The 25,579-nt window shown below is 43.9% G+C and overlaps 1 protein-coding gene across 7 annotated transcripts in view; it reads left to right on the top strand.

Moving 5' to 3' along the window:
• Positions 1 to 25,579, top strand: part of ATXN7 (ataxin 7) — a 142,265-nt gene that overhangs the window by 43,169 nt on the left and 73,517 nt on the right. For 3 of the 7 annotated variants that reach the window (XM_053897605.1, XM_053897607.1, XM_053897606.1), the window contains exons 4-6: positions 3,364 to 4,600; positions 4,996 to 5,343; positions 5,573 to 5,641. In XM_053897605.1, the coding sequence (XP_053753580.1) occupies positions 4,345 to 4,600; positions 4,996 to 5,343; positions 5,573 to 5,641 (673 nt within the window). In that variant the 5' untranslated portion in view covers positions 3,364 to 4,344. The remainder of the gene's footprint in view (positions 1 to 3,363; positions 4,601 to 4,995; positions 5,344 to 5,572; positions 5,642 to 25,579) is intronic. The other 4 variants (XM_053897610.1, XM_053897611.1, XM_053897608.1 and 1 more) reach the window with 3 other exon arrangements.

The raw sequence follows: 25,579 nt of genomic DNA on the forward strand, positions 1-25,579 counted from the left end.
AACCAAAACCAAAATATTCCTAATTCAGGGGATCTGAGTTTCTTGTTTCTCAAATGACTGCAGTCCTTTGGGGTTGATAATGGAGAATCTCTGTTACCAACCCTGTAATTTGCACAGATAAATATACTGTGGTTCCTGGTTTTCAAGTTTATTAAAATGTTGTAGTGGGACCAGTGGGGTTTTTTTCCAAATAAAAAGGAGGTTGTGTGGGCTCTTGCATCTTAGAGGTTTTGGACAGTTTCAGCCATTTTACATTAAACCAGATTTAAAGAGTGGAAAAGATCAACTTTTATTTTTGCCACTTAGTGATGCCTTTGGCCTTTGAACAAAGCATTTTACAAGTGGATCTGCTGTGCGAAGAATACTTTTTGTAAAGAGAGACCTTGTTACCCTTGGCACCTACTGGGAACGTCCCTAAATTTGGATGGTGAAGTCAGGCCATATTTTAAATGCATCCCTGGAAGAGATGAAATGTTCAGAATTTGGCAGCATTTCGCCTCTGACGGCCTAGTTCTTAAGCCACATACAGTCTAATTGGTGGTGACAGCCTTTTGCATAAGAGCATTTTGATGAATTAAATTATTTCCAGTACTTCTTATTCTTCTCATGTCGTCAGCAAAATCACTATGTTGTGTTTACCTTGTGCCTACCAGGTACAATGTGTTAGGCAATAAGGAAATGTTTGATCAATTGAGTCCTCATTAGTCAAACCTTATAAAACATAGCATTTATCTATGCAGATAGATATTGAAGATCCTCATAGCTGTGAGACATAATCAGTATGCTGGCAGGAACACTGATAGCATACAAGGCACACTACTATATTAAAATAATTACATTAAATGAATATAAATTGTATTAGCAATTTTCTTTTTATATTTTGGGGGGTATAGAGGACAGGTATTTAGGTAAGAAGTCCTTAGGGTTTTTTATTATGGCCTGGTAGGTAAAATAAGTATTTGAGTTTCTGCTGTACTCTTGTTTACAGACTGTGCCCTTTGTATAAGGAATACTTTGGAAATATTGCCCCAATTTGTGTATCAGAACACTGGACTTTCTCAGCTAACAGTTTTGACTTTTGTTGGTGACTCATTTGAACTGTGGGAAACCCAAACCAACTATGGATATCAGAAACTGCCTAATCTGGAAGGGTTTAGGACTTTCTTATGGGTGAAGAGAGTGTGGTAAATGCATTGGCTTCAGCAGAAGAAGATTGGTGGGGAGATGTCATGGAGTTGCCTGTTATCCTTCAGCTTCAAAGTTAAATACATTTCACAGATAAGAATTGATCTGGATTGCTTAGTTTGATATAAGACGCTTATGTATACTGTTCACTTTGTGTTAAGCTTTGTACCAACTTTCCGTGGATCTTTTCACATATTCCTCAGAAGAAACCTAGCTTTATCTCCATTTTACCTATTAGGACACTGAGGTGCAGACAGGTTAGGTAATTTGCTCCGGTTACACAACTTTTAAGTGGAAGAGCAAGTACATGGACCCAGAAAGAATTCCTAGCACCTAGGTCCAGAGCCCTCCTTAATGGTCGTTATTTGTTTTTTTGTTTTGTTTTTGTTTTTAAGATTTTTTTAATGTTTATTTTAGAGAGAGACAGAGACAGAGCATGAGCGGGGGAGGGGCAGAGAGAGAGACACACACACACAGAATCTGAAGCAGGCTCCAGGCTCTGAGCTTTCAGCACTGAACCCGATGTGGGGCCCGAATTCATGAGCCGTGAGATCATGACCTGAGCTGAAGTTGGATGCTCAACCGACTGAGCCATCCAGGTGCCCGATGGTCCTTATTTGTAAGTTGGAAGTAATACACCTTCCCCCTTACACAGTTTTGCATGTTAGTTGAGATAACGTGAACAGTACCTCTGGCAATCTTGGCACCTAGTAGGAGCTCAACAACTGAGAGTTACTATTAGTAACAACTTCTCTTAATAAAGTTCATAATGCTGAGAGGATACTTATTACATTTCACTTTATATTCTGTTGTATTTTCTTTATTAAACGACTCAAAAACTGTAAAGAAAAGAGAAAGATGTGTTGAGCAACAGTAAGGACAGAAGTGAAGTATTATAAAGTGCCACATTGAGCCCATTGGCCAGAGGTTATATTAGTGAATCTTGAAGGATTTTCACATGTAAAAAGAGGGAAATCAAGCAGTGTCTTGAGGAAGTGGGTCTGTGCTTTCCCCTTATTTTCATTCTCACACTGTACTCAGAGATGAGAAGGGCTGTATTCAACTGGCAAGCTCCCTTTGCTATCTATATAGCTGGGTTGTTCTAAGCTTTTTTAAAAAATGGCAGCTCCAAATGACATTCAAATTCACAAATTTTCATTTCTCTCAAAAATTTTTTTAATGTTTATTTATTTTTGAGAAAGAGCGCGCAAGGAGGGGAGGGGAAGAGAAAGAGATAAACATAGACTCTGAGGCAGGCTCCGGGCTCCAAGCTGTCAGAGCCTGACATGGGGCTGGAACCCACGAACAATGAGATCATGACCTGAGCTGAAGTTGGATGCTTGACTACTGAGCCAACAGGTGCCCCTAAATTTTCATTTATCTTAAAGGTAGAACTATAAAATTCAAAGTTATTAATAAACTGTGTACTTTAATCTAGGAAAACTGAGAAGGTGGATATTTTAATATAATTTTACAGATTTTTCAGTAATTTGGGATGAATTAAAAATTCAAAGTATGCTGGGGCTTCCAATATTGAGGGCCTATTTTTTTTTAGTGTTTATTTATTTATTTTGAGGGTGGGGAGGGGCAGAGGAAGAGGGAAGAGAGAGAATACCAAGCAGGCTCCACACTGTCATCACAGAGCCCCACGTGGGGCTTGATCTCAGGAAGCCTGAGATCATGACACGAGCAGAAATCAAGAGTCTGATGCTTAACTGACTGAGCCACTCAAGTGTTCCTGAGGGCCTATATTAAGAGTTAGGAACCCTATTAGTACCAAACGAATTATATGTTTTGCCCCCACATTTTTCTCACTGAGTATCAGTGAGAAAAGGAAGTTAAAGCCTTAGAAATGATTTGTTTTTTTAATCCTTCCAATAATTTCCACCATTTTTGGGGTTGTTTTGTTTCTACTACTTCTTAGATAAAGACAGAAAGCATGCATCATTTCACTTTTTGAAACTTATGTTAGCATGCAATCCAGGAAAATTTTACAGAGTTATTTCTAAATCTTTTTAAAATAAAAAAATCGTGTGTGTGTGTGTATTTTTAACGCTTGTAAATTTTCAACTTAAACCCTTTCTTATAAGAGCCCTGCGTTAAGTTTAGATTGCAATAATATTTCCTTATTAATTTTTACTCTTATTTAAACATTTTTGTTGGACTTTGTTTCTTTAGCAGAGAAGTTGGCCACCTCTATCATGCCAGATGTTCCAGATAAAAAACATGAAACCCTCTTTCTCCCCACCTAGAGAAAGCACCTGTAAGCAAACAACTATGACAGACGTGCCACAAGAGTGCTATTATTGCCACGTGAAACATGATGATCAAAATCCTTGTTTCTGTCACAGGCTTCAGATTCTCACGTCCGTTTGAAATAACAGAGCACTTACTGAGAGTGGTTGGTGTGGTCTGCTACTGTTTCAAGTACTTCACACGCTTTAGTTATTAAGTAGTCTTTTATTTTGCTATCTTTACCTATCACTTAAGCAAAAGCTTTGCAGGGCGCGCGCGTGTTTGTGTGTGTCTGTTGAGGAGGGGTGCTAAATTTTGTGGGCTAGTGCTTAATTTAGTACACAAAAATCTGACAAAACTCTTCTAAACACATTTTCTAGAAGTGCTGTATATTCTCCTAAGCCCTGGGTCCCTCCCCTGCCGAAGCAAAGACAACCATAAAGAGGGAGGGACTAACAACTCCATCTGAAAATGAACCCGATTTTAAAATGGCAAGATTTTTTAAAAAAAAATTTTCGGGGCGAACGAATCACTTCTAGGAGCAATGGAAGGGGAAATAGAGAAATTTCGGGTAGTGTCTCCAAAACCTGTATACAGAATCACCGCCGCCTGTCTCTCCATCTTAAACTGGTTTCATGATCTCTCTTTGCTAGACGAGAAGTTCAAGTTCGCAGGGCGCACGCTGTGACCTCTAGTGGTGGGCATCCGGCGAACACCGGGGCTTCGGGCTGACACCTGGGACGGCACCTGGGCCGCATTTCCTTGCCGGCCGGTGGTTTCCTACACATTAGGCGGCGGCTTGCCATTCATGCTTTTGACAGCTGCGTGGCCGCCCGCGAGCGGAAAGCGAAGTGCTCCCTGCACCAGCCTCTGGGCCCCTGGTCCGAAACCTCGGGCGGGAGGGCCCGACGGCGACCACATTCGATGGTGCCCCGGGGCCGGCCAGCCTGCTCCTCCATAGGTGGCTGCGTTTCCGACTTCGCCCTGGCTCCACTCCGGGGGCTTGACGTGCAAACTTCGCCGGAGCGAGCTGAGAGGGAGGGACCGGCGTGGGGGAGGAGGCGGCGGGAGGCGCCTCTGCTTAAGGGAGCCGGCCGGGCGCCGCGGCTCGGACGGACGCGCGGACGGAAGGAAGGAGCGGGGCCGCCGGGCCCGGCCCGGGGATGCGAGCGGCCTCAGGGTGGGCAGCTGGAGGGCCGGGGGTGCGTCTTCGGGCCTCCCCGCCGTGGGCAGCCGTGGCTGGGGCGGGGGCGGCTCCGGGCGCCGGCCTCCGTGCGGGTCTCGGCGGCAGAGGCAACCAGGGGACCCTGCGCCGCGGTGGCGGGCCGCCGGCGGCTCGTCCCCTCCCCCGAGGGGCCGCGGGAGTCGAAAGCGAAAGCGAGCCCGGGCCGCGGACTTTGCGCCCGGGGCGGGGGGTGGCACGGGAGGAGGCGGGTTGGGAGGGCTGGGCGGCCGGGGGGCGCTGTCAGCGAGCCCCACCCGGCCTGCGGGCCGCGCACGCCGCCGGAACTCCCCGGCGCCTCCTTAAAAGCGGCCCCCGCGCGACTCTTTTCCCCCTTTTTTGTTACATTGTAGGAGCGGAAAGAATGTCGGAGCGGGCCGTGGATGACGTCAGGGGGGAGCCGCGCCGAGTGGCGGCGGCAGCGGGCGGAGCAGCGGCGGCGGCCGCCCGGCAGCAGCAGCAGCAGCCGCAGCAGCAGCAGCAGCCTCCGCAACCCCAGCGGCAGCAGCCGCCGCCGCCGCCGCCGCCGCCGCCGCCGCGGCGCCTCCGGCCGGAGGACGGCGGCCCGGGCGCCGCCTCCACATCGGCCGCCGCCGCAATGGCGACCGTCGGGGAGCGCAGGCCCCTGCCCAGTCCAGAAGCGATGCTGGGACAGTCGTGGAATCTGTGGGTCGAGGCTTCCAAACTTCCTGGGAAGGACGGTGAGTGTTCACGCCCTCCTTTTCCCCAGGTCCCTCCGTCCCCCATCCTCTGACCCTCCTCGCCTCCCCGCCCCCATCCTGTGACCCGCCCCCTCGGGGGTCAGAGATGCTATCGCTCTGTTGGGGTACGCAGAGGTGCCCGCAACTACTCCTTGCGTGCGTGAGCGTGCGTCACACTCCCGGCCACTGATCTGCCTCTCCCCTCCTCCTGTGTGTGTGTATCTCCTAGGGACGGAATTGGACGAAAGTTTCAAGGAGTTTGGGAAAAACCGCGAAGTCATGGGGCTCTGTCGCGAAGGTGAGTCCAGCCCCCCGTTGGAGTTTGTGCAAGCCCCGAGGAAGTTTGCTTGCCCGCTTCGTTAGGGTGGGGAACTTGACCCTACCTTACTCACTCCTTACCCACGCGCGAGGATGCTGCTGCTTGAGGAGGAAGAAGGGGGAGAGCAGAACGATTGGAAAATCTGGTTTCCGGGTCTTCCTGTAATGGGGAGCGTCCTAGAACCCATTGGTGGAGGCCTGGTGTGGTGCAGTCTGAGCTGCGTTGCTCAGTGATAAGCTTTGGGGACTAGCAGTGAGTTGAACCCAAATCCCTTCTGGTCTCTCTTACTGAAAAACACAAGTGGAGACGGGAATTACTAGCTTGGAAAGCATTTCCACGAATGCTTTAGGCGGCTCTGGGAAGGAAATCTTGCCACCAGGAATTTTCTGCTGGCAATCAAAATTGATTTCAAACTTTAGAAAAGATAACAGTTTATCTGTGCATCCTTATTTCTGTGAGATTCAAGCTGCAAAGTTTAGGATGCTACAGAAGGATCACCACAGCTGAGGAGCAATTGGCCAGACTGTGTGTGTGAGTTGCCAAGATCAGGGTGCGAAAAAGGCCAGAATTCGGTATCGTGAAACAAGCCTTTAGCGTCCATAGTTAGTGAAACCAGTGTCTAATTATTGGTCAGTTTTTAATAAAACTGATCCTTAGAGAAGGATATTTAGGGAAATATTTGTAGCTAAAGGTGTGTCTCCAGATGAAATGAAAGGTCAGGTATCTAGAAACTGTCAGACTTTTTTTTTTTTTCTTTTCTTTTTTCCTCCTAAAATCCTCCTAGATTTTATTTTTCTTTGAATAGTCAACTTTGCTATCTAATGCCTGTGCCAGGCTTGGACACACTGCAGTCAGAAAGGACTTCTGGAGGCCAGTGAACTTTAGGTTAGTTTAAGTTGCTCTTTCAGTGGTGGTAAGGACAAGGCCTTACATGAGGTTTGGTGTCCAAAATCCTGAGTTTATATTCCCTAATGCAATTTCATTGCTTATATATAGCCGTTTACTTTGGCATAGTTATTGTCCATGGCCCAAGAATAGGTAGAACCTTGGCGAGCTGAATGTTTTAAAGTCCAGAGTTGGCCCATTGTTACTCTGTCTCCATATTTACTTCTTGTTTTTAGAGCCTCTCTTTTTTTCACGTTTGCTGTTTTGGTTTTTTGAACTGGCCTCTTGTTGGCCTCTTGGCGCTGAGAAGAAGAGTAATACCAGTGGCAGCTCTGTGAGAGCTTCCAATTGGAACAGATTATAGAGCAAATTAGTTGATTTTGAAAATGAGAATCGCTGTTTGAGAGCAAAGGAAAGAGAGGGAAAGCACAGGACTTGCTGGCGATGTTGCAATAGGAAAAATCAGTTGTTAGTCCGGTTTTAGTGTTGAGTTGGCAGTCCGCCTGGGCTTAAAAAATTAAAATCACTAGGTGGCAACTCTCATATGAAGTAGTTGGAGTAGAGCATTAGAGGACCTGACCCACTCCTGTTCTTAGTTTTTATTCTTTGGATATGGATACATTTCCCATAAGGGGTTTCTAAATCTGTGTGAAAACAGCATGCTAGTAATTATTGGTAATTCCCCAATAGAGGATGAGTAAGGGTATTAGTGTTTCACTGGGCAACTTGGTCTAGACTGAGACCCAACCACATTTAGTGGCTAGAATGCAGTTATTGCCATATTTATTATTTTCTGCTGGGACCTATTCATCAACAGGTTTTATTTACCATGAGGATCTAAGACCTCTTAACTACCTTCTTGAGGCAAAAAGGGCTCAGAGATTTGGTTGTGTGTGTTTCTGACCTACCAAATTACTAATGATTATTAGAGGTGCTGTTTTTTAAAAGTTGCTCTCACCATTCAGAGGATGCTGAAGGGGCCAGGATGGCTGAAATTCTGCCTGGCTGTTTGGCTTAGAGACTGAAGTTTTTAATTCAGTCACTTCTTGATTCATTTGTGATTTTATGGATTTTCTGAAACAGTTGAAAAATTCAAGCATGAGGATATTCAGCACTCATGCAGTGGGCTTTGTTTGTCTAACAAACAGCTCATGTTGGGCTGCTTAAGAAATGAAAATACGTTTTAAAATCAGCAAAAATTATTAGTTATCTTTTGTCTTTAGTGACGATTATTTCCTACCAAGAAAAGGTGTTGTGGAACTAAATCTGTACTAATTCCTCTTGGCAAGGAGGTTAAATGTAGATAAATCGACCACATGATTGAAGCACTAAGAATCAGAAACTGCCCATCTTGGAAGATGTTTGGGAATATGAACCAGACTTGTTGAGTTCTCATCCAGTTACTTTATGATTGTGGACTTAGGGGTAAAAGCCTGGGTATGAGAGCAAGTTGCTTAACCTTGTACTTGTTTTTTACCTCTCAGAATCTGGCTTTCCCTCTTTGTAAACGTGATAATACCTGCTTCCCAAGGTTGTAGGAGTGGAAATTAAATTAGATAACATACCGAAAATGACTCCGTGCATATTAATTTCTTCAACCCTTTAAACTGCTGATAATCTTAGACTTTATTTCTGAATTTAGTATTTATTTGGGTCAGGGGGTTAATATCTGGGACTTGAATGGGCTGTAGTGCAGTCATAGTTTCCTTGAAATTGTAGGCTAAACTGTGTACATCTACTGTTTTTTTAAGTTTTTTTTTTTTTTTTAAATGATTATTTTTGAGAGAGAGATAGAGCCAGGGAGGGGCAGACAGACAGACACACACACACACACACACACACACACACACACACACACAGAATCAGAAACAGGATCCATGCTCTGAGCTGTCAGCACAGAGCCCGATGCAGGGCTTGAACTCATGAGCCATGAGATCGTGGCCTGAGCCGAAGTTCCAAGCCTAACCGACTGAGCCATCCAGGCACCCCTGTATGTCTACTTCCTAGTAATGTCTACAGCTTCTCTTGAATTCTCAGAGATCCTTCATTTATCTTGACCCCCAAAATTCAAAACTGGTAAGCCATGATTTTTGTCTTTTTTTTCTCCTGTAGCTTAGTTTGGCCAGTTCTCTCATGGTAAGACTGCCCAAGGGTTAAGGCTGTGGGAGAGGTTAGAACTATTGATTTAGATGGAAGTGAGGTTAGTTGTGGTTTAGCTAATGTATCATCCCTTTTTTTCCTAATTAGCACAGGTAGGCAAATGTTAGGATAAAATTTCAGTTATCTTATAGAGATCATCCTGTTTCCATTTGCATCCTCACATTCTTATTGCCTTTGGTTTCTTGTAATTTGTAATTGTAGTTGATAACACAGGTGATCTGAGTGGAAACAGATGGATAATACATTTTGGCTGTTTTCAAATGATTAAACTTAGAAGATAAACTACCCTATTTTCCAAAGGTAACTTGTGAAATTCTATATCTAACAAAATTATTTTTAGATGAAATTGATTGATATGAGTAACTGATTAAGATTTCCATATTAGTGACTGAACATATATAGGGAGCCTTAAAAAAAGAAAAACAAATGCCTTGATTTCTTGGCAGATTAAAAAAAAAAAAAAGCAACTTATTCTGTCACCATTTGAAAGTATATATTATGTGGCGGCTCTTTCATTAGAATGTCAACTCCCAGAGGACAGGAGCATTGTTGATGGAGGTATAGTCATCTTCACCATTTGTGCTCAGTAAATATTTGCTGCCAAAAATGTATTAATTGGGCTACTTAGAAAGATTGAGCTGAGTCTCTCAAGGATGAAGAGGTCGAATCATCCAATTTTCCATTGTCTCCATGCCCTCCTCCCCCAAAGGTACCTATTCTGTGGGAGGTATGCTTTATGGCCCTCGGAAGGCCAGAGGCTGTCTTTCAGCACTTCCTGTTGATTTGTCCTGAGTTTAGCACTCCATTTACACTTTCCAGAAAGTGCAGACAGGACACCACCTCTCTTATCTGTGATATTTAGGCAAGGGAGTGGAATGGCGACCCAGAGTGTTAGCCACACTTGATGACAGGTGATTTCCCTGTCATAATAACAATGACATAATTGAGCCTAGGGCAAGATGAAAAAGAGGTTGGTTGGCATCTATAAGCAGCAAGATTAAAAGAAAAGAAAATAAAAGACTGACTCGGCATGGGCAGCCTCAGTCAACAGTAACTGAGTCACTGTATCAATACTAAATTTTTCTTGCCTAGAGAAGAAAATGGTCATAGTTAGTTAACTGAAAACAAATAGGTATTTGTGTGAAATACTGTTAAAGTAACTGCATTATAAGCATAAAACCCTCTTCCTGAAGTGAAGAACATTTCTGTTTTTCTGTTGGGTTTCTTTCACGTTTTTCCCCCCCAGCTTTTTCTTATGAACAATTTGAAATCTACAAAAGATACAGAAAAAATTTTAATGAGCCTCCTTGTATCCTTCATACAGCTTAAACACCTAATGAGTCATGGCCCAATCTCGTTTCATCCCTACCCCACTCGCCACACTGAATTATTTCGAAGCATGTCCCAGACAGCGTATCATTTCTTTAGGTTTTCTTCTTTTCTGCTTACATGGACTTCACCTTGTCTCCTGCCGAATGGAGTCTTTATGTGTGCTGTACCTTCTTTTGAGGCAAGCCCGGCTGCCCTTTCTGATATCTTTCATAGGTGTATGAGTGTTCTGCAGGTGGCAGTGTTTGCATTCTGCCTACATTTCAAGTGGAGATCGAAACTGAGCCTTAGGAATCCATGAGATCCAAGTTCACTGTATCTGAATCAGGTTCATACATTTAAGGAGCACTCAGGTGATTCGATTGCAGGTCACCCACACTTGATGCCTCACGGATGAGAGCTAGGGCTGCACTGACAATGGGCAGTTGTCTGACAGTTGATGTATGAAACTCTCTAAAGTCTGCACGAACTCCAGAGTGAAAGAGCCCCTGGAGACCTAGTGAGACACTCCCACAGAGCAGGGATTCCTTCCTCTTAGTTCTGGTTCCTTAGCTCTTTTAATGTAGATGACAGCCCGTGGACCAAATCCTGCCTGCAGCCTAGCTAAGAATGGTTTCTACATTGTTGAATCATTGAAGTAAAAACTCAGAAGAAAATGATTGTTTGATGATATGTGAAAAAATATGAGATTCAGATATTAGAGTCCATAGTAAAGTTTCATTGGAACATAGCCACAGCCATTCATTTACTTTACTGATGGTCTGTGGCGGCTTTCTCCATACAAGGAACAGCAGAGTTGAGTAGGTGCAACCGAAGCCATACAGTCTGCCAAGCCCACAATTTACTGTTTGGCTCTTGACAGACAAAGTTTGCCAGTTCTTGTTCTAATGGGTTCCTTGGTTAATGAAGGAAAACTCATTCTGCAGAATGTGATTTTGGTACTCCTCAAACTTGTTTTGAAGGGGAGAATCTTTAAAATAGTAAAAGTTATTATTCTTAAACCAAAAATTTATCCAGTATTGAAGAAGTATGTTGGGTTAGAAGGAAGATGAAAGAATGTATGTGAGGTTTTGTGTAAGAAGGATCCCGTCCTCGTCCTCTTTTGTCATTCACTGCCACTTTTCTAGGGTATATGTCTGTTTGAGGGCAGTTCAAATACAGAGCATCAACAGAGCTGTCATTGTCTCAGCTTTTAAGAGCCTTAAACTGTGAGGATGGTGATCAGCTTCTGTTAAGCCCCACTGGAGAAAGAAGCAAACTTTCATGGGATTTTAAAAAGGGTACCTGACTCAAATTCTTCAGAGTTTCTGCCCTTGTAGTTTGGAAAAACTAGTTTGGAGCCCCATTGGAGGTCATTTTGGGAATTAGGAGGCTGCTTCACCAGGAACCAGATCTGCATTTTGATTGATGAAGAGGGTATAGAGCATCCTTGTATCTCACACTTTTAAGATTTTGTACTTGCTGAAGAGTTAACACCTGGCACAATCCATGCTGAATTTCTCCACCCTCTAGGCTTTGTTGTTAATGGAGACCATGTGCATTACCTGTGATGGCGTGGGGTTCCCAAGCTTTACTCAAGTTACAGTTTTGTTTCTTGTGAACTCTAACTTTGGGAGAAATTTGTGCATCGTTACTGAGTGTGACCTACATGTTCTATGGCCTCATTTCTTACAAGGATATCCTGCTTTCTCAATGCCACATCTCACAGCATACCTGTGTATATGTGGACAGCTTAAGCTTGGTGAGAACGTTTATTCTGTGCCAACATATGCTTTACCTTATGTCATCTTGTCAGCACTCCTGTGATCTCAGCATTCCCATTTCCCCCTTTTACAGATGAGGAAACTGAGGCTCAGAGAAATGAGGTACCTCAGTAAGATCATGAAGCATGTAAGAGACACTAACCCAGATCTGCCTGACTCCACAGTCCACATGCTTGACCCACTGCCGTGCTGAGCCCATTCCAGAATGCTCGCCTGCTTTTCATGAGCTTGAGCAGGTTGCTATGACCTTTGTTTTCTTTTCCTCAGCTAGAAAAACTGAACTTTACTACCCCTGCCCCCACATTTATTCTAAAGATACCAGAGCCTTTTCCTTGCTGTGCCTTAGAACAGTCTATATGTTGTGTTTAGCAGTTCCTTTATACAGATCTTTTCTTGGAGGGGGAGGGGACATGTGTGCGGTTTGCATTAGAAGTAATTGACTTTAAAAAAAGATGAAATGAAAGCTAAGGTTGTAGCAGATAGGAAACACAATCATCTGGGATTTGTGCCATTAGGAAAAAAATCTTTTAAAAAAGAAGTGAAATTTCACTATTTAAATAGCATTTCAGTGCAAGATTGCTTTTAATCACATTGATATTCAAAGTTTATGGCAGTATTTTTAATAAATGTGCCCCTCTGATTATTAAAGTATTTTTTGATTGAAGTTCTAAGGAGAAAAAGAAGCCTGTTAGTAGACTTAACAGTTGGAGTTACTGTACTTTTGAGAGAAAGGCAGAGGATTACATTTATATTCATCTTGTACAGCAGGGATTATTATAAATGAGCAAAAGAAGGAAAAGAATGATTTTTACATTTCAGGCACTCAACATAAAACTAGATTAAGTGTTCTTGTTCCTTTTTGTAATAAAGACCCTGCTAACATGAAATGCTTTTCTGTTCTGTGTAAGCTTATGGCAGGCAAAAGTCATAGGTTATTATCAATTACATCCACAATCTTAAAACAAAAAATATTTCCCTCCCAGGTTACACTGATGTTTTCCACAATCTTGAACTCCAGTAATGGGTGGGGGGGGGGGGGGAGACAACCCCCCAAAACGAATGTTTTTAACCAGTGGTTCCAGACTTTTCTATTTTATACCAGAAAGTTTCCTAAATAAATTGGGGACCAATGATAGGGTTGCTAGCATTTTGAAATATAGATAATTAGACACACATATAGTTACTACCATTATAAAAGTATGAGGGCCATTGTTTTGGAATAAAGGACAGTTTTTTAAGTTGGAAGAAAGTTTTAAAAAGACACAATGCGTTATCCTTATTTTTCTCATTTCTTTGTGGACTTATTGGAGATCATTATGTATTTTGCCATTTGAGAAGCACTGCTTTAAATCAGCTTCCTAAAATGTCTATCATGCAACCTTGCTTCTGTGTGCTATTCTTAGGAGTTAGGCAGGAAAGGGGTTCCATGCGGTAGGTTTAAAAAAGACAACTTGCAAGGCAGTGGTGGGAACTACTGATTCTGGAGTTAAACAGACTTAGGCTCAAATCTCAGCTGTGGCTGGTGAGTTAACTTGAGGAAAATTAAATAGCTTTGCTAAGCCTCAGTTGACTGACTGTAAAGTGGGAATAGTGGTAGTGCCCCATAGCGGTTGGAAGGATTAAATGTTGTAGTGCTGTTTCAGCACTTTGTGCAGTGGCTTGCAGAGTAACTGTTCAACATATGTTAATTGCTGATTCTGTTCATTTTATCAGTAATGAAAACGGGGTGTCCTGAGCGTGCTTCTGATCAGGTGCTCCTGCAGGACGTATAGGGGAGCAAGCAGCAGGAGGGAGATGGCCGGTTTCCTTGAGCAGGCAGTATGTTGGTGGTCAGAGGAAACCTCAGTGTGCTCGGGAGGGCAGAGTGTAGGAAATGAACCCAAGTTTCGAGTTGTCTTAAGACTCCAGTGAAAATGAGAAGTGGGAATTGACATTTCTTGTTTCCTCCTTTAGACCTCTCCTTTTGACTTGCAGAGAGAAGCCCCGTGTGGTTATTTACTCTCTCCTGCTTGTACAGAGTGGTGCAGCTCCTCTTCTGGAAGCCTGAAGTTTGTCTTTTAGATAGCTTCTTAGAATGTTCCACAAACTTCTTTTTCTGAGCAAGAAAGGTAAATTGTAGCCAGTAGAGTAAGTTGTCTTCACTAAATTGTGAAAGGGATGGGATAACCGAGGCTCCTATTTGTATGATGGTGTGTGTTGGAGGGGAGGTGCTGAGGACAGGGGATGGTAGTCACAAGGGGTTTTCTGCCTGGTGAGGGAATTTAGAAAATTGCCTGGTCAATTCTTGTAAATTTCCATTCTAACTGGAAGCAGTTCTTCATTTAAGTTACCTTGTTCTCCTTGGAAACTATATGGACAGATAGGTTTTAATGGGAAAAAAAATCATCATTATGATAGAAGTTAATACATACTCATTGTAAAGATTTTACTAATGAAATATGGAACATGAAAACCATCATTCTTTGTAACCCCATTCTAGCCAATTTTAAATCTTTAATTACAGGGTTTGTATTTAGGGACGTTTATACTTGATCAAGGACACCCATGTTACTGCTTTGGGCACTTAACGACAGGCAGGACTTGAACTTGCTAGCCTGGTTATTTTATTTCCTGACGAGGTCCAGGCCTTGTCTCTCGGCAGGCCCCAGAGTATTTTGTCCAGCATGATTCCTGCTTTGAGAATCCTCTGGCTGTTTTGCCTTTGTTCATTTAGCTTTTCTCCCACAGACATTTGGTAGACCCTTTATCTGTGCCTTTTGCTGGTCTGGAGTCTGAGGGTACAACTGCAAACAAGGTAGGAAGGCACAACCCTAACCCTCAGTAAGGCAGTTGGTCAGCAGATATTTGCAGACTTACCCACTAAGTGCCAGGTTCTCTGATGGATGCTGGGGATAGAGTGACACAAGTCAGAAGGAGCCCCTGCCCTCTGCCAAAGGGAGACACAGTAAATACACAAACATTTTTCAAGGACATAGAGTGCTGTAAAGTAAGCTAATGATGTTGGGGGGGGGGTGGTAGCTCTAGCTAACATGATCAAGGAAGACTTTTCTGGGAATTTAGCACTGGAGCTGAGATCTAAATGGTGTGAAAGAAGCTGTCACTGGGTCATCTGGGATGGGGGAAGGAATATTCCATGCGGATGGAAAAAACAATTACACAGCCTCTGTGATAGGAACGGAGAGGAGTGGAGGAAAAATGAAGCTTATGAAGGTCAGACCACAAAGGCCAAGGTTAGGATTTGGGTTTATCCTACGCGTAAAGGGAGCCTACTGCAGGGGAATGGCCTGATCTGTGAAGTGTGAAAACCACCAGCTCTTGTATGCTAAGTGTTTCGAGGGAAGGGTGTGGAGACCAGGCAATTAGGTGAGAGGTGGTGATGGCAGTGGCAGGGTATCCTGTGGAGGGTATGGTTTGGAGGTGGATTTGACGTGATTTCGTGAAGACTTGGATGTGGGTGGGGGAGAAAGGTAAGGATTGAGCAGCTGAGTGGTGAGGAGTGGCGGAGACAGTGGAGACTTGGTCAAGGGGCTCGGGTTTCGGCCACAGTGTGTGTGAGGTACTTAGCGTTGGCCTGCAGCTGTGGAGTATACAGCCACGCCTGGTGGGGCAGCCTGGGCTGGCGGCGTTGTGCGCATCCATGTCACCTGCGTACAGAACCTGGAAAACTACGGGACAGGGTGAGTTCCTCCAAGGTGCGAGTGTGGACAGAGAGTAGAAGCGGGCCAGTGGTCCTCCTTGAGGGGGTGGGGTTGAGGAGGAAGCTGTGGGAGGGGGGAGGAATCGCTAGGAGATGGGAAGGGAATCCAGCTGAGTGTGGTTGGTATAGAATTCAAAAGGAGAAACACTTGAAGTGAGGCGTGATTGCCTGTGTCAGATGCTGTGTGAAGTAAAGCCAGGCCAGGGAACTGATCTTTGGCTCTGGAAGTGTGGAGGTGATTAACGACCTTCATCAGTGGATGAAATGCCTCAGTGGAGGGGGCTGAGGGAGGGACTGGGGGTACTGTGAGGACCAGCACTGAGGAAATGGAGACGACAGATGTGGGCAGGTCTTCAAAGGGTTTTGCTCTGAAAGAAAATGGGGAAATGTGGCAGTAGCAGGACAAGAGTATGGATAAAGGGGAATAGGGAAGGTTTATTTTATTCCGTTTTGTTTTGTTTTGGATAATACTAGGTCATATTTGCCACTGGAAATATCCAGGAGTGGGGGATAATTGATTGCATGTGAGAAAATAGATAAAACTACAAGGATTATGCTCTGAGATGAGAAAAGGGGATGGGATCAGTGCCCAAGTAGACTGGTCAGCTTTGGATAGAATGGGACTTTATTCTTGTATTCTGAGAGGAAGAGCCTGTAGATGCATTGCAGGTAGAAACATGGAATTGGGGAAGCATAAGGTAATTAGTTCTTTCCTGTGAAGTAGGAGAGAAGTTAGGAGGTCATCAGTTAGTTGAGAGTGGATAGGAAGAATTTTGTCTGCCAGTTTTCCAGAGAATGCAGCTGGGTGGAGGAGGGTGGATAGCCAAGTAAACTGGCAGTTACATATCCCTTGGAGGCTTCCCAGTGCACTTAGAAGGAATCCAAACTTCCTAGCAACCCTTCGAGGCCTTGGGTGGTGAGAAGGTAAGCCCAGAAAATCAGGAATCTCCATAACTTGGCAGGGAGGACAGGGTGAGTTGGTGGGAAAGCAGGGGTTAGTTAAGGAAGGCTTCCTGGAGGAGATGAATGGGGAAGTTGGCGCTGTTGTTAATCCTTGAAGGAGGAGTTAGCCAGTCTGGTGTGGAAGCAACTTCTGAGGTGGGGACATCTCTGCGTCGGAGCCCAGAGCTTGGCTGGAGCACTGGAGGGTAGGAGACAGAGGTGCGGCAGGAGACAGGTCACCCCAGGGGGTGGGCGTCGGGAGACCAGCATGGTAGCTATGTGCAGATTGAACTGGCAGGGGCAGAAGTGGAGGTTGGAGGCCAGTGGGGCATGGAGCCTGCCTTCTTCATGTGAAATCCTCAAGTGTTTATTTAGGTAACGAAAAACTGAGGAAGTGGGGTTTTAAAATACAATTTTACAGTCTAAAGTGGATTGTTTCTGTCTGGTAAAACCCTCTCATGTGTCTTTTTGTTGGTGTTCGTTCGTTAATTCAGTCAGCCTGTATTTACTGAACACCTATTTTGTGCTAGATACTGTTCTCATTTTCAGAAAAAAACAGGAAATGTTCCAGAACTGCCCTTATAGAGCTTCTATCTAGTGAAGGAGACCGGTAACAACAACAAATTGGAACATCTATGTTAGGTGGTGATGAGTGTTCTGGAGAAAGATAAAGCATGGAAGCGTGCAGTTTAAAATAGGGTGAGGAATTTTCTGAACCAAGGCTTAGAGGATATGAAGGCACGAGCCATCTGGATGTCATGGATGAGCTTTAGGCCGAAAGAACAGCAAATCCAAAGGCCCTGATGGGAGAGGATCATAGGGTGTTGACAGAAAGGCAGGGGACCAAGGTGTCTGGGAAGATGAGTAGGAGTGTAGAAGTCACTTGCTGAGGGCTTGGAGGTAAGCTGGAGAGGCAGACGCCACAGGGCTTTGTAGCCCAGTGAAAATTCAAATCCTTTTACTATGGCCTACAGGCCCTGCTTGGTCTGGCTTCTGCCAGGCTGTTCACCCTCCCCATCTTCCATTTTCCCCTTTGCCTATAGTGCCTCAGGCCTGCTGGCCTCCTTCCAATTCTTCACATGCTCTGGGCTGTTTCCCACCTCTGAACCCTTGCCTGTTCCGTTGCCACTGCCTGGGCTACTACTGCTTCTCCTTCTGGCCCCACACCTTCCTTAGCTTAGGGGTCACCCTCCTCAAATTGAGTCCTTCATGTCGCTATCCCTTTAGAGCCCTTATCAAAAACTGTCCATTAGTATCTTGTGATGACGGAGAGCAAGCTATCACTCTTACTAAAACATGACATTACTGTTAGATTTGGATCTGAATACTGGGTACAAGGAATTAACATGACACATTTTTACACAAGTTGGCTAAATTTGCAAAATTGCTGTCTGCCTGGAGGGGAAAACAGTATAGACCACCTGGTAATAATAATCTTTGGCCTCTTGTTGGGGAGGCGTGGTAGTGTTCACTGCAATAACATTTCATTTCCTTATTGGTGATAAAGCTTGGTAGACCCTTGTTCCTCTCTGCTTCCAGTGTTCTAGCACCCTCTTTTTGGTCGAGTAACAGTGTGCTGTGAAAAGAGAAATGGTTTTGGTTTTGGAATAACTGGTTTTGTAGGAATAAATGACAGTGTGCCTGAATCCCTCTATTACATCATCAGGGGTTTCTTTCCCAAGATAAACTCTGCTTTTTTCGACCTCTACATAGGAAATTTATTTTCTTCCTTCCCTTTATTCCTATTTCTAGGCCTTTTTCTGTCTCCTCTGATGAACCACTGTACTAGGGACAGGCTCGGAGTTTACAGCAGATTTTAGGTACTACACTTTCTCTCCTTATCTCAGCCTCATGTCTGAGGAGCTTTCCATTGTTAACTGGCAGCTGCAGTGACTGTGTCTTTAAAAGATCTTGTGTGTTGGGTAGATGTTTTCCTAAAAGCTGTTGGCTGTTAGTGAAAATAATCTGTTGTGTGAGTTTACAATCTCTCCATGAATCATAGTTTTCTCATTAAGGAGATAGTTATGCGAGGGTAACAAATAAAACAACTAATTTTTTTTAAACTTTAAAAACCAAACCATCCAGCTAGATTACTCAAGTTGGTAAGCACTAGTATTCATCAAGTGCCATGTAAGGGTCTGTAGAAATTTCACAAAGATCTTTTTTTCCTCACTAGTAATTCTGAAATAAGAACAGCTTCTTAAATACAGGATTTCAATAAATGACATTTAAGAATTATGAAATCCTGATAGCTATATGCTTTACTTAACACTGGGAAAATGCCTTTAAGAAGAATTTTAGGGGGGTGGGGCACCTGGGTGGCTCAGTCGGTTAAGTGCCCAACTCTTGATTTCGGGTCAGGTTATGATCTCATGGTTCATGAGTTTGAGCCCAGCGTCAGGCTTTGGGCTGACAGTGCAGAGAGCCTGCTTGGGATTCTCTCTCTACCTCTCTCTCTGCCCCTCCCTTGCTCACATTCTCTCTTTCAAAATAAACTTTAAAATCTGTATATTGGAGAAAAAAAAAATTAGGGGCACTTGGGTGGCACAGTCGGTTAAGTGCCTGACTTCAGCTGAGATCATGATCTTGAGGTTTGTGAGTTCAAGCTCTGTGTTGGGCTCTGTGCTGACAGCTCAGAGCCTGGAGCCTCTTTTGGATTCTGTGTTTCCCCTTTCTGCCCCCCTCCTCCACTCATGGTCTATCTCTTTTCTCAAAAATAGATAAACATGAGGGGCACCTGGGTGGCTTGAGCATCAGGTCATGATGTCGTGGTTGACAAGTTTGACCCCACGTAGGGCTCTGTGTGGGCAGCTGAGAGCCTGGAGCCTGCTTCGGATTCTGTGTCTTCCTCTCTCTCTGCCCCACTTGTGCTTACACTCTCTCTCTCAAAAAATAAACAATTTTTTTTTTTTACATGCAGATTCCCAGGGGTGCCTGGGTGGCTTGGTTGGTTAAGCATCCAACTTCAGCTCAGGTCATGATCTCGCGGTTTGTGAGTTTAAGCCCCGCATTGGGCTCTGTGCTAATAGCTCAGAGCCTGAAGTCTGCTTCAGTTTCCGTGTCTCCCTCTCTCTCTGCCCCTCCCCTGCTCATGCTCTGTCTCTGTCTCAAAAATAAATAGAAACATTTTAAAAAATTAAAAAAATAAACATGAAACAAATTTTTTTAATTTAAAAAGAGGAATTTTATTTACAACTTGAAAAATTAAGCATCTTAGCCAATACCTTGTAGTGACTAATAGCAGTATTAATGGCTGTCATTGTTTGACCACTTCTGTGAGCCAGGCACCACACACGGATTGCCTCAGTTAGTCCTTACAAAGTACTGCAAAGCAGCTATTTCGATCATCCCCATTTTAAGGATGAAAAAACTGAGGCTCAGCTCAGGAAAATTGACTTGCCCCAAATTACATAGCTTCTAAGTGGCAATGCTGGGATTTCTGGTCTGGCTGACTCCAAAGCCAGATGTTTCCCTGATCTGTTTTTAGCAGTGGCTAATTTCTGCGTGTTGAACACTCCTTTATGAGGAGGCACTAGGAATTGGCTTTAACTTATTGGCAAACAGAGTGTCCATGCACCCACCAGAGAGCTGTTTAAAATCAAGGAACTCAGTGTTTTAGGGACTAGCAGCAGCAGTGAAGTTCTGGTGGGAGAGTGGGTGTACTGTCTGAGAACTTTGGACTTAAAATGTTGGGACTGGTGGGTTAGAGAGTGTGTGTGTGTGTGCGCGTGTGTGTGTGTGTGTTAGGCCATGCAGGGATTCACTTAAAATTCATAGTAAACATAATTTCTAAAGTGCACAGTGGACAAATGGTTAACTCTCTGAAAATAAATCCTAATAGTTTGTTAGTTGAGACAGGAAAAAATAATTTAGACATTTCTTGATAGAACAGGGAAGTGGCATGCATACTATGCATACTAACCTTTTAGGACAGTATCTGTTTTTTTTAATGTTTATTTTTGAGAGAGAGCATGTGTGCACATGTATGAGCGTGAATGGGGGAGGGGCAGAGAGAGAGACAGAGGATTCGAAGTGGGCTTTGTGCTGATGTGGGGCTCAAAGCCATGAACTGTGAGATCATGAGCTGAGAGCCCAATGTGGGGCCAGAACCCATGAAATATGAGATCCTGACCTGAGCTGAAGTCAGATGCTTAACCGACTGAGCCACCCAGGTGCCCCAAAACAGTGTCTTTATCTGGGCAGATAAATAAACACAGCTAATACAGTCTTTTATAATAATGCATAAATATGCTAACTAACTTGGATGTAAATTTAAAAAATAAAATAAAATAAAAAACAAACAAAAAAATGATGCACAAAGATACTTATAATCCAGAGATTCTCCAGGAGTCTTTCTTTCAAAAATTAGACTCACTAAATTTTACTACCTTACTTGCCAAACCATTTTCTGGTTGGTATTAAGTAGCTGAATTGATCGATCGATCTCTTTCTTGTTTTCCCATCTCTGCTGGTCTTGTTGGTAGTGCTTCCAAAAGAGAAATAGGTTACAATAACAACAAAACTTTCCATCAAATATTTCTCTCTGCTTTGGTCATGTCGCATTACTGTGGTCTTGTCTACGTGCAGCACGACTGGCACAGGCATGTGGGAGTTTTCTTGAAGACCAGGCCGGCCTCCTCTTGCTGGCCGCAGAGCCACCCCCAGCTTTCGGTCTCTGCTCTGCACACAGTGGGTTCGCACTGCCCGTTGTCAGTGCAGAGATGATTGAGAACTGGGAATTACCTGTTCAGTTGCCTTTGATAGGAATCTACGGTTTTGAAATAGTTACGACTAAACTGGACATAATTTTTCTTTCTTTTTGTTCTTTCATTCTCTCCTTTCTTTCTCTCTCTATCTCTCTCTTTTCTTTCTACAGGAAAAATAGATCTTAATGTATATTTTAATGGTTTTCAAACAGTGCTGATTACTTTGAGAGGTCAGACTTTCATGTTTGGCTTTGGTAGAATTTAGCAGGCCCTGTTAAGAGACAGCTTTTCTTCCATTTTACAAGATAACAAGTTTTTATTTTTATTCCCAAATCCCCAGGAAATTTTCAGTGCTGTCAGTTTTATGAAAAGGTAATTAGGGAGCGAGTAGGGAATATGTCTTGCAAGCAGTTGGTTTGGCATCTTCCCTCAAGTTCTTATTTGCCTGATGAAACTATCTCGTAATAAGATCCCTTTGTGTGCAGCCCCTCTGCAGTTCCCTGGAAGGCCTTGGCCATAATTATGTCTATATCTGGGTCCTGTCAAATGACGAGAGGAGCCAGAGTAGAAGAACGGCCACCCTGACCTTTTGCAAATCTCACAGTTTAAAACTTGAGGTGGCTTCTAACAGACTCCTATTGCTTAAGGGTTTTTGTACCAGCGTTGAAGGCACTGAGCAGGTAGCTCCTTCTGTGGAGACATACCAAGAGTGTGTGCACTGATTTTGTTAAATATGGCTGCAAGAGGACCATATGGGGCATGGGAGAGTGGAGCAGTCTCTTTCAAAGAACCACTAAGGGATTAAAATGAAACAGGGGTCGAGAAGAGGTCAGCCCTTAAAGCTGGAGTCAATGGAGTGTATACTGGAAGTTCCAACTTCTTGTTTCTACTGCTTATCCTCGTATTTACTTGTGAGCACTCCCTCCCCACTCGCCCCCCAGAAAGTGGAGGGGATACATGAAGTTTAATTACTCGGAATCGTAACTGAGTTCTGATCAAGGGTTTGCAAGCACTAGCTGTAGATACCCACGTGTGGAGTCTGTGCATATAGGGTGCCTAGCCTTGACTATGGTGTCAGGAAGGAAGAGCCCCTAAGACCAGAGACGGTGTTCATGGACTTGCTCTTCCTGCAGAAAACAAGCCAAATCCCTGGCCTGTGAGGCCACCGAGGGTCAGATCAGTGTTCCCCTTTCCTTACAGCCTTTGCCTTCTTTTAGGAAGAAAGGTGCATCATTGCCATCTGTTGTGGCTGTTGTTTGGTTTTCTTTGCTCTTGGCTGTATTTTTTCTGGATTAGGTGGTGTCCATTGTACACCCACACTGTAAATTGCCCCCAACCCCTCTACTCTTACTTAGGAAGAGCTCACATGAAATCCTGCTCCCATTCAGTGTTTCCTAGCTGGTATTCTGATGTGGGTGACCAATGCAAATTGGGACTGTGACACACCTGTGTCAGGACAGGGAGTCCTTTAAGTATAGGTGGAAGTAGACCATGAAGAACTAACACACACAAGGGTTTTGAAACAAGTGGTTCTTAAACTGGATTTATTTGAGCAGGGGGAGGTCCTCGAACCCCTTTGTAGATATATACGAAATACTGGCTGTGTTTGCCTAAGTACAGTTATCTAAAAAGAGAGAATATGCTCTTGAACAGATACTCAAAAGCCTTTTAAAACCCAGTAGGGTTTGGCACCACCAATAAAAATACCCAAAGACTTTTTGCAAGCTTACAGCAAGTCTCCACTTTGTAAGCTTACAGCAAGTCTCCACTGTTATTTTGTTTGTAGTTAAAGTAGGTTTTGGGGTCCATATTCTAGATAATTTTAAAAATCTCCTATTCACTTTCTAAATCTTGTGGTTTGCTTACTTAATGTTCTCACAGCAGTATTATTTTCTGTAATTTTCATTAGAAGCCTAGTGGTATTCTGGCTACATTAAAGGTTGTAAGAATCCTAAGTTGGCCAGCTTGAGAAGATACCCATTTTTTGTCATAGTGGTGTCTTGGGGATCTGCATCATTGCAGATAGACAGGCAGATAGATAAAAAGCTCAGTCCCACCTGACATTTTGAAATGAACCTGTTTATAAATTCAGGGCAAACAAGGGACAGGCTTTAGGACATGAGGTGGCCGCCAGGGTAATTTTTGTGAAACTCACATCGAATATTGTTTATTATTGCTTAACTGACTTCACGGATTCCCATTGCCCTTTGGGTAAAACTAAAACTACCTAATGTGGCTGATGGACAAAGTTCTGTTTGCCTGAGGCCACCATAGCCTCTCAGCCCCTTAGCCTTTCCCTCTGGGTTATGTATGTCTATCTGTCCCTATGTGCAGGGTCACTACCCCCTTACCCCAGACACCCTTCCCTGCCCTGCTCCCTTCTTTCGTCTAATCCCCTCCCCTGCCACAAAAAATTAACCTTCATTTCTTAGGTCCCCGCTTTGACCTTAGTTCTTCCAGGCAGCCTTTCTTGGGCCTCTGGTCCAGCTTTATGTCTGCAGCATCCTTTTTGTGTTCAGCCATAAGGAGAGCTTCCCATGTCATTGCATAGAGCTTTGCTTTTGTTTTTCTTTCTTTTTTTAAACTGCGTAGTGGTTTGTAATATGAATACACTGTGGTTGTTTAAAACTCGACCTCAGTGGATGGGCATTTAGGCTCTTGGTAGTTTTGCTGCTTTTATCGACAGTGGTACAGTTCAAGTGCTTTTACAAGCTTCTTAGCACCAGTGAAATTTTTATTTGCTGGTTTTGTAAATGAGCAGACAAATGGAAGGTATATTTAAGTAGATAATGCCAAAGCGCCCTCCAGAAAGACTTTTCTGGTGTCAGAGGTCCATTGAGATGACAGAAAAGTATGTTGATGCCTGGGAGTGCAGTTCCTTTCTCTTGGAGTCTGCCTCTCCGTAAGGAACTGGCAGGGTCAGCTTTTTTTCCCCTGATCTCCTACTCCCCAAGTACTGGGCTGTTGAAATTGCAGTCTTCTATCCTGTAGAACCTTAGAGCCCTGTGATTTGAAGGTGTAGTCTGACCTTCAAAGTGTTGTTGTTAACAGAAGAATTAATTTTATGCTTCCTGGTTACAATGATTTGCTTCATCTGAGAATCGCAGACTACTGGAGTGTTCCCTCTTTAATCCACACAAAATCTGGGGTACCATTTTTGCCAACTTACTGTTGACTTTCTTCACCTACTCTGTAAGCCTCAGCCTCCACAGTCTCAAAGGCAAAAGCTGTTTTCTACCTTCCTGAAGATAGTCTACGATGACTGAACTGTACATCTCATAACAGGATTTGGGGTTGAATAAGGAACAGACTGTTAAGTGACTGTCCTCTCAGCTACTTTTCTTTTTTAAAAAAAAAAGAGGAAATAGAATTTCCCTGTGACTGCGGTAATCTCCCTTGTTTTCCCTCCTGATAAAATGGTATTCTTCCTTGGGTCCTGAAAAAAACCTTTGCAGAGTAGTTTGTTAGATAATCTTTCGGGGGGGGGGGGGGGCGGTATTTGTTCCTGCTGAAGGAATAATGAAATTGATACCTCACAGATACCTATTGGACCAAATGGCTAGTTGATTTTTGTTGTTGTTGTTAGTTTGTATCATATTTAAGATGGAACCCCCCCTTTTTTTTTAAGGTAATTGGAAGTTGGGTGATTGATTCACAGATTTTGCACTTGAAAAGCTATGGATGTTCATCCTAACTTTCAGAATCATCAGTTGCCCTAACTCCCTTTGCAGCAAATGGCCAACACTGCATTTGTACTGAGAAGCCAAAGACTAATTCCTCTAGGAGCTGGGGAAGTCTGAAAACCACCCCCGTGTGTCCTGTCCTCTCCTATCTGCCTGCCAGCTGGCAACCTCTCCCACCTCCCACTGCCTCTTCCACCCTGCCTACTCGGAGGTTATGATTGCGTCTGGCCTCTCGGGCACACCGTGTGCGAAATTCTGCCACTTCTGGGAAGAAAATTCACAGAAAGAATTGAATTGCCTGTTTCTCTGAGTCCTTGGGGGCAGGGGATGTTTTTGTTTATGTTGATGGGAACCACTCTTGGAACGATGAATGGAGAGATCAGAAATGAGACAGTCATCCTACTACACACTTCTTTCCAGAGATCAAGATGGGATGGAGGAGTGCTGGGAAAGAGACGGCCTTTGTGAGAGGCAGAAAGGGAATACTTTTGGATGGTAACTGAGGGAAGAGAGGGTGAAATGAGGAGTGTTATATCCTGGTGACTCAGTTGTTTTTAAATACTTCCTCTCTGGGTTCCTGTAATCACACCAAGAGTTTTGCAGGGTGTTAATGCTTGTTGCACAGCGCTTCGCATTTCCTGGGTTACAATCCCTGCTCCATCACTTCCCCGCTGACCTGGTTATTTAATACCTCTTAGCCTCAGTTTCCTCCCAAGTGGGCATCGGTTAGAGTAGAGTTTCCCCCATAGGGG

This window comes from Panthera pardus, unplaced genomic scaffold (assembly GCF_024362965.1).
Source record: "Panthera pardus isolate Hobbes unplaced genomic scaffold, ASM2436296v1 HiC_scaffold_8, whole genome shotgun sequence".
NCBI lineage: Eukaryota > Metazoa > Chordata > Mammalia > Carnivora > Felidae > Panthera > Panthera pardus.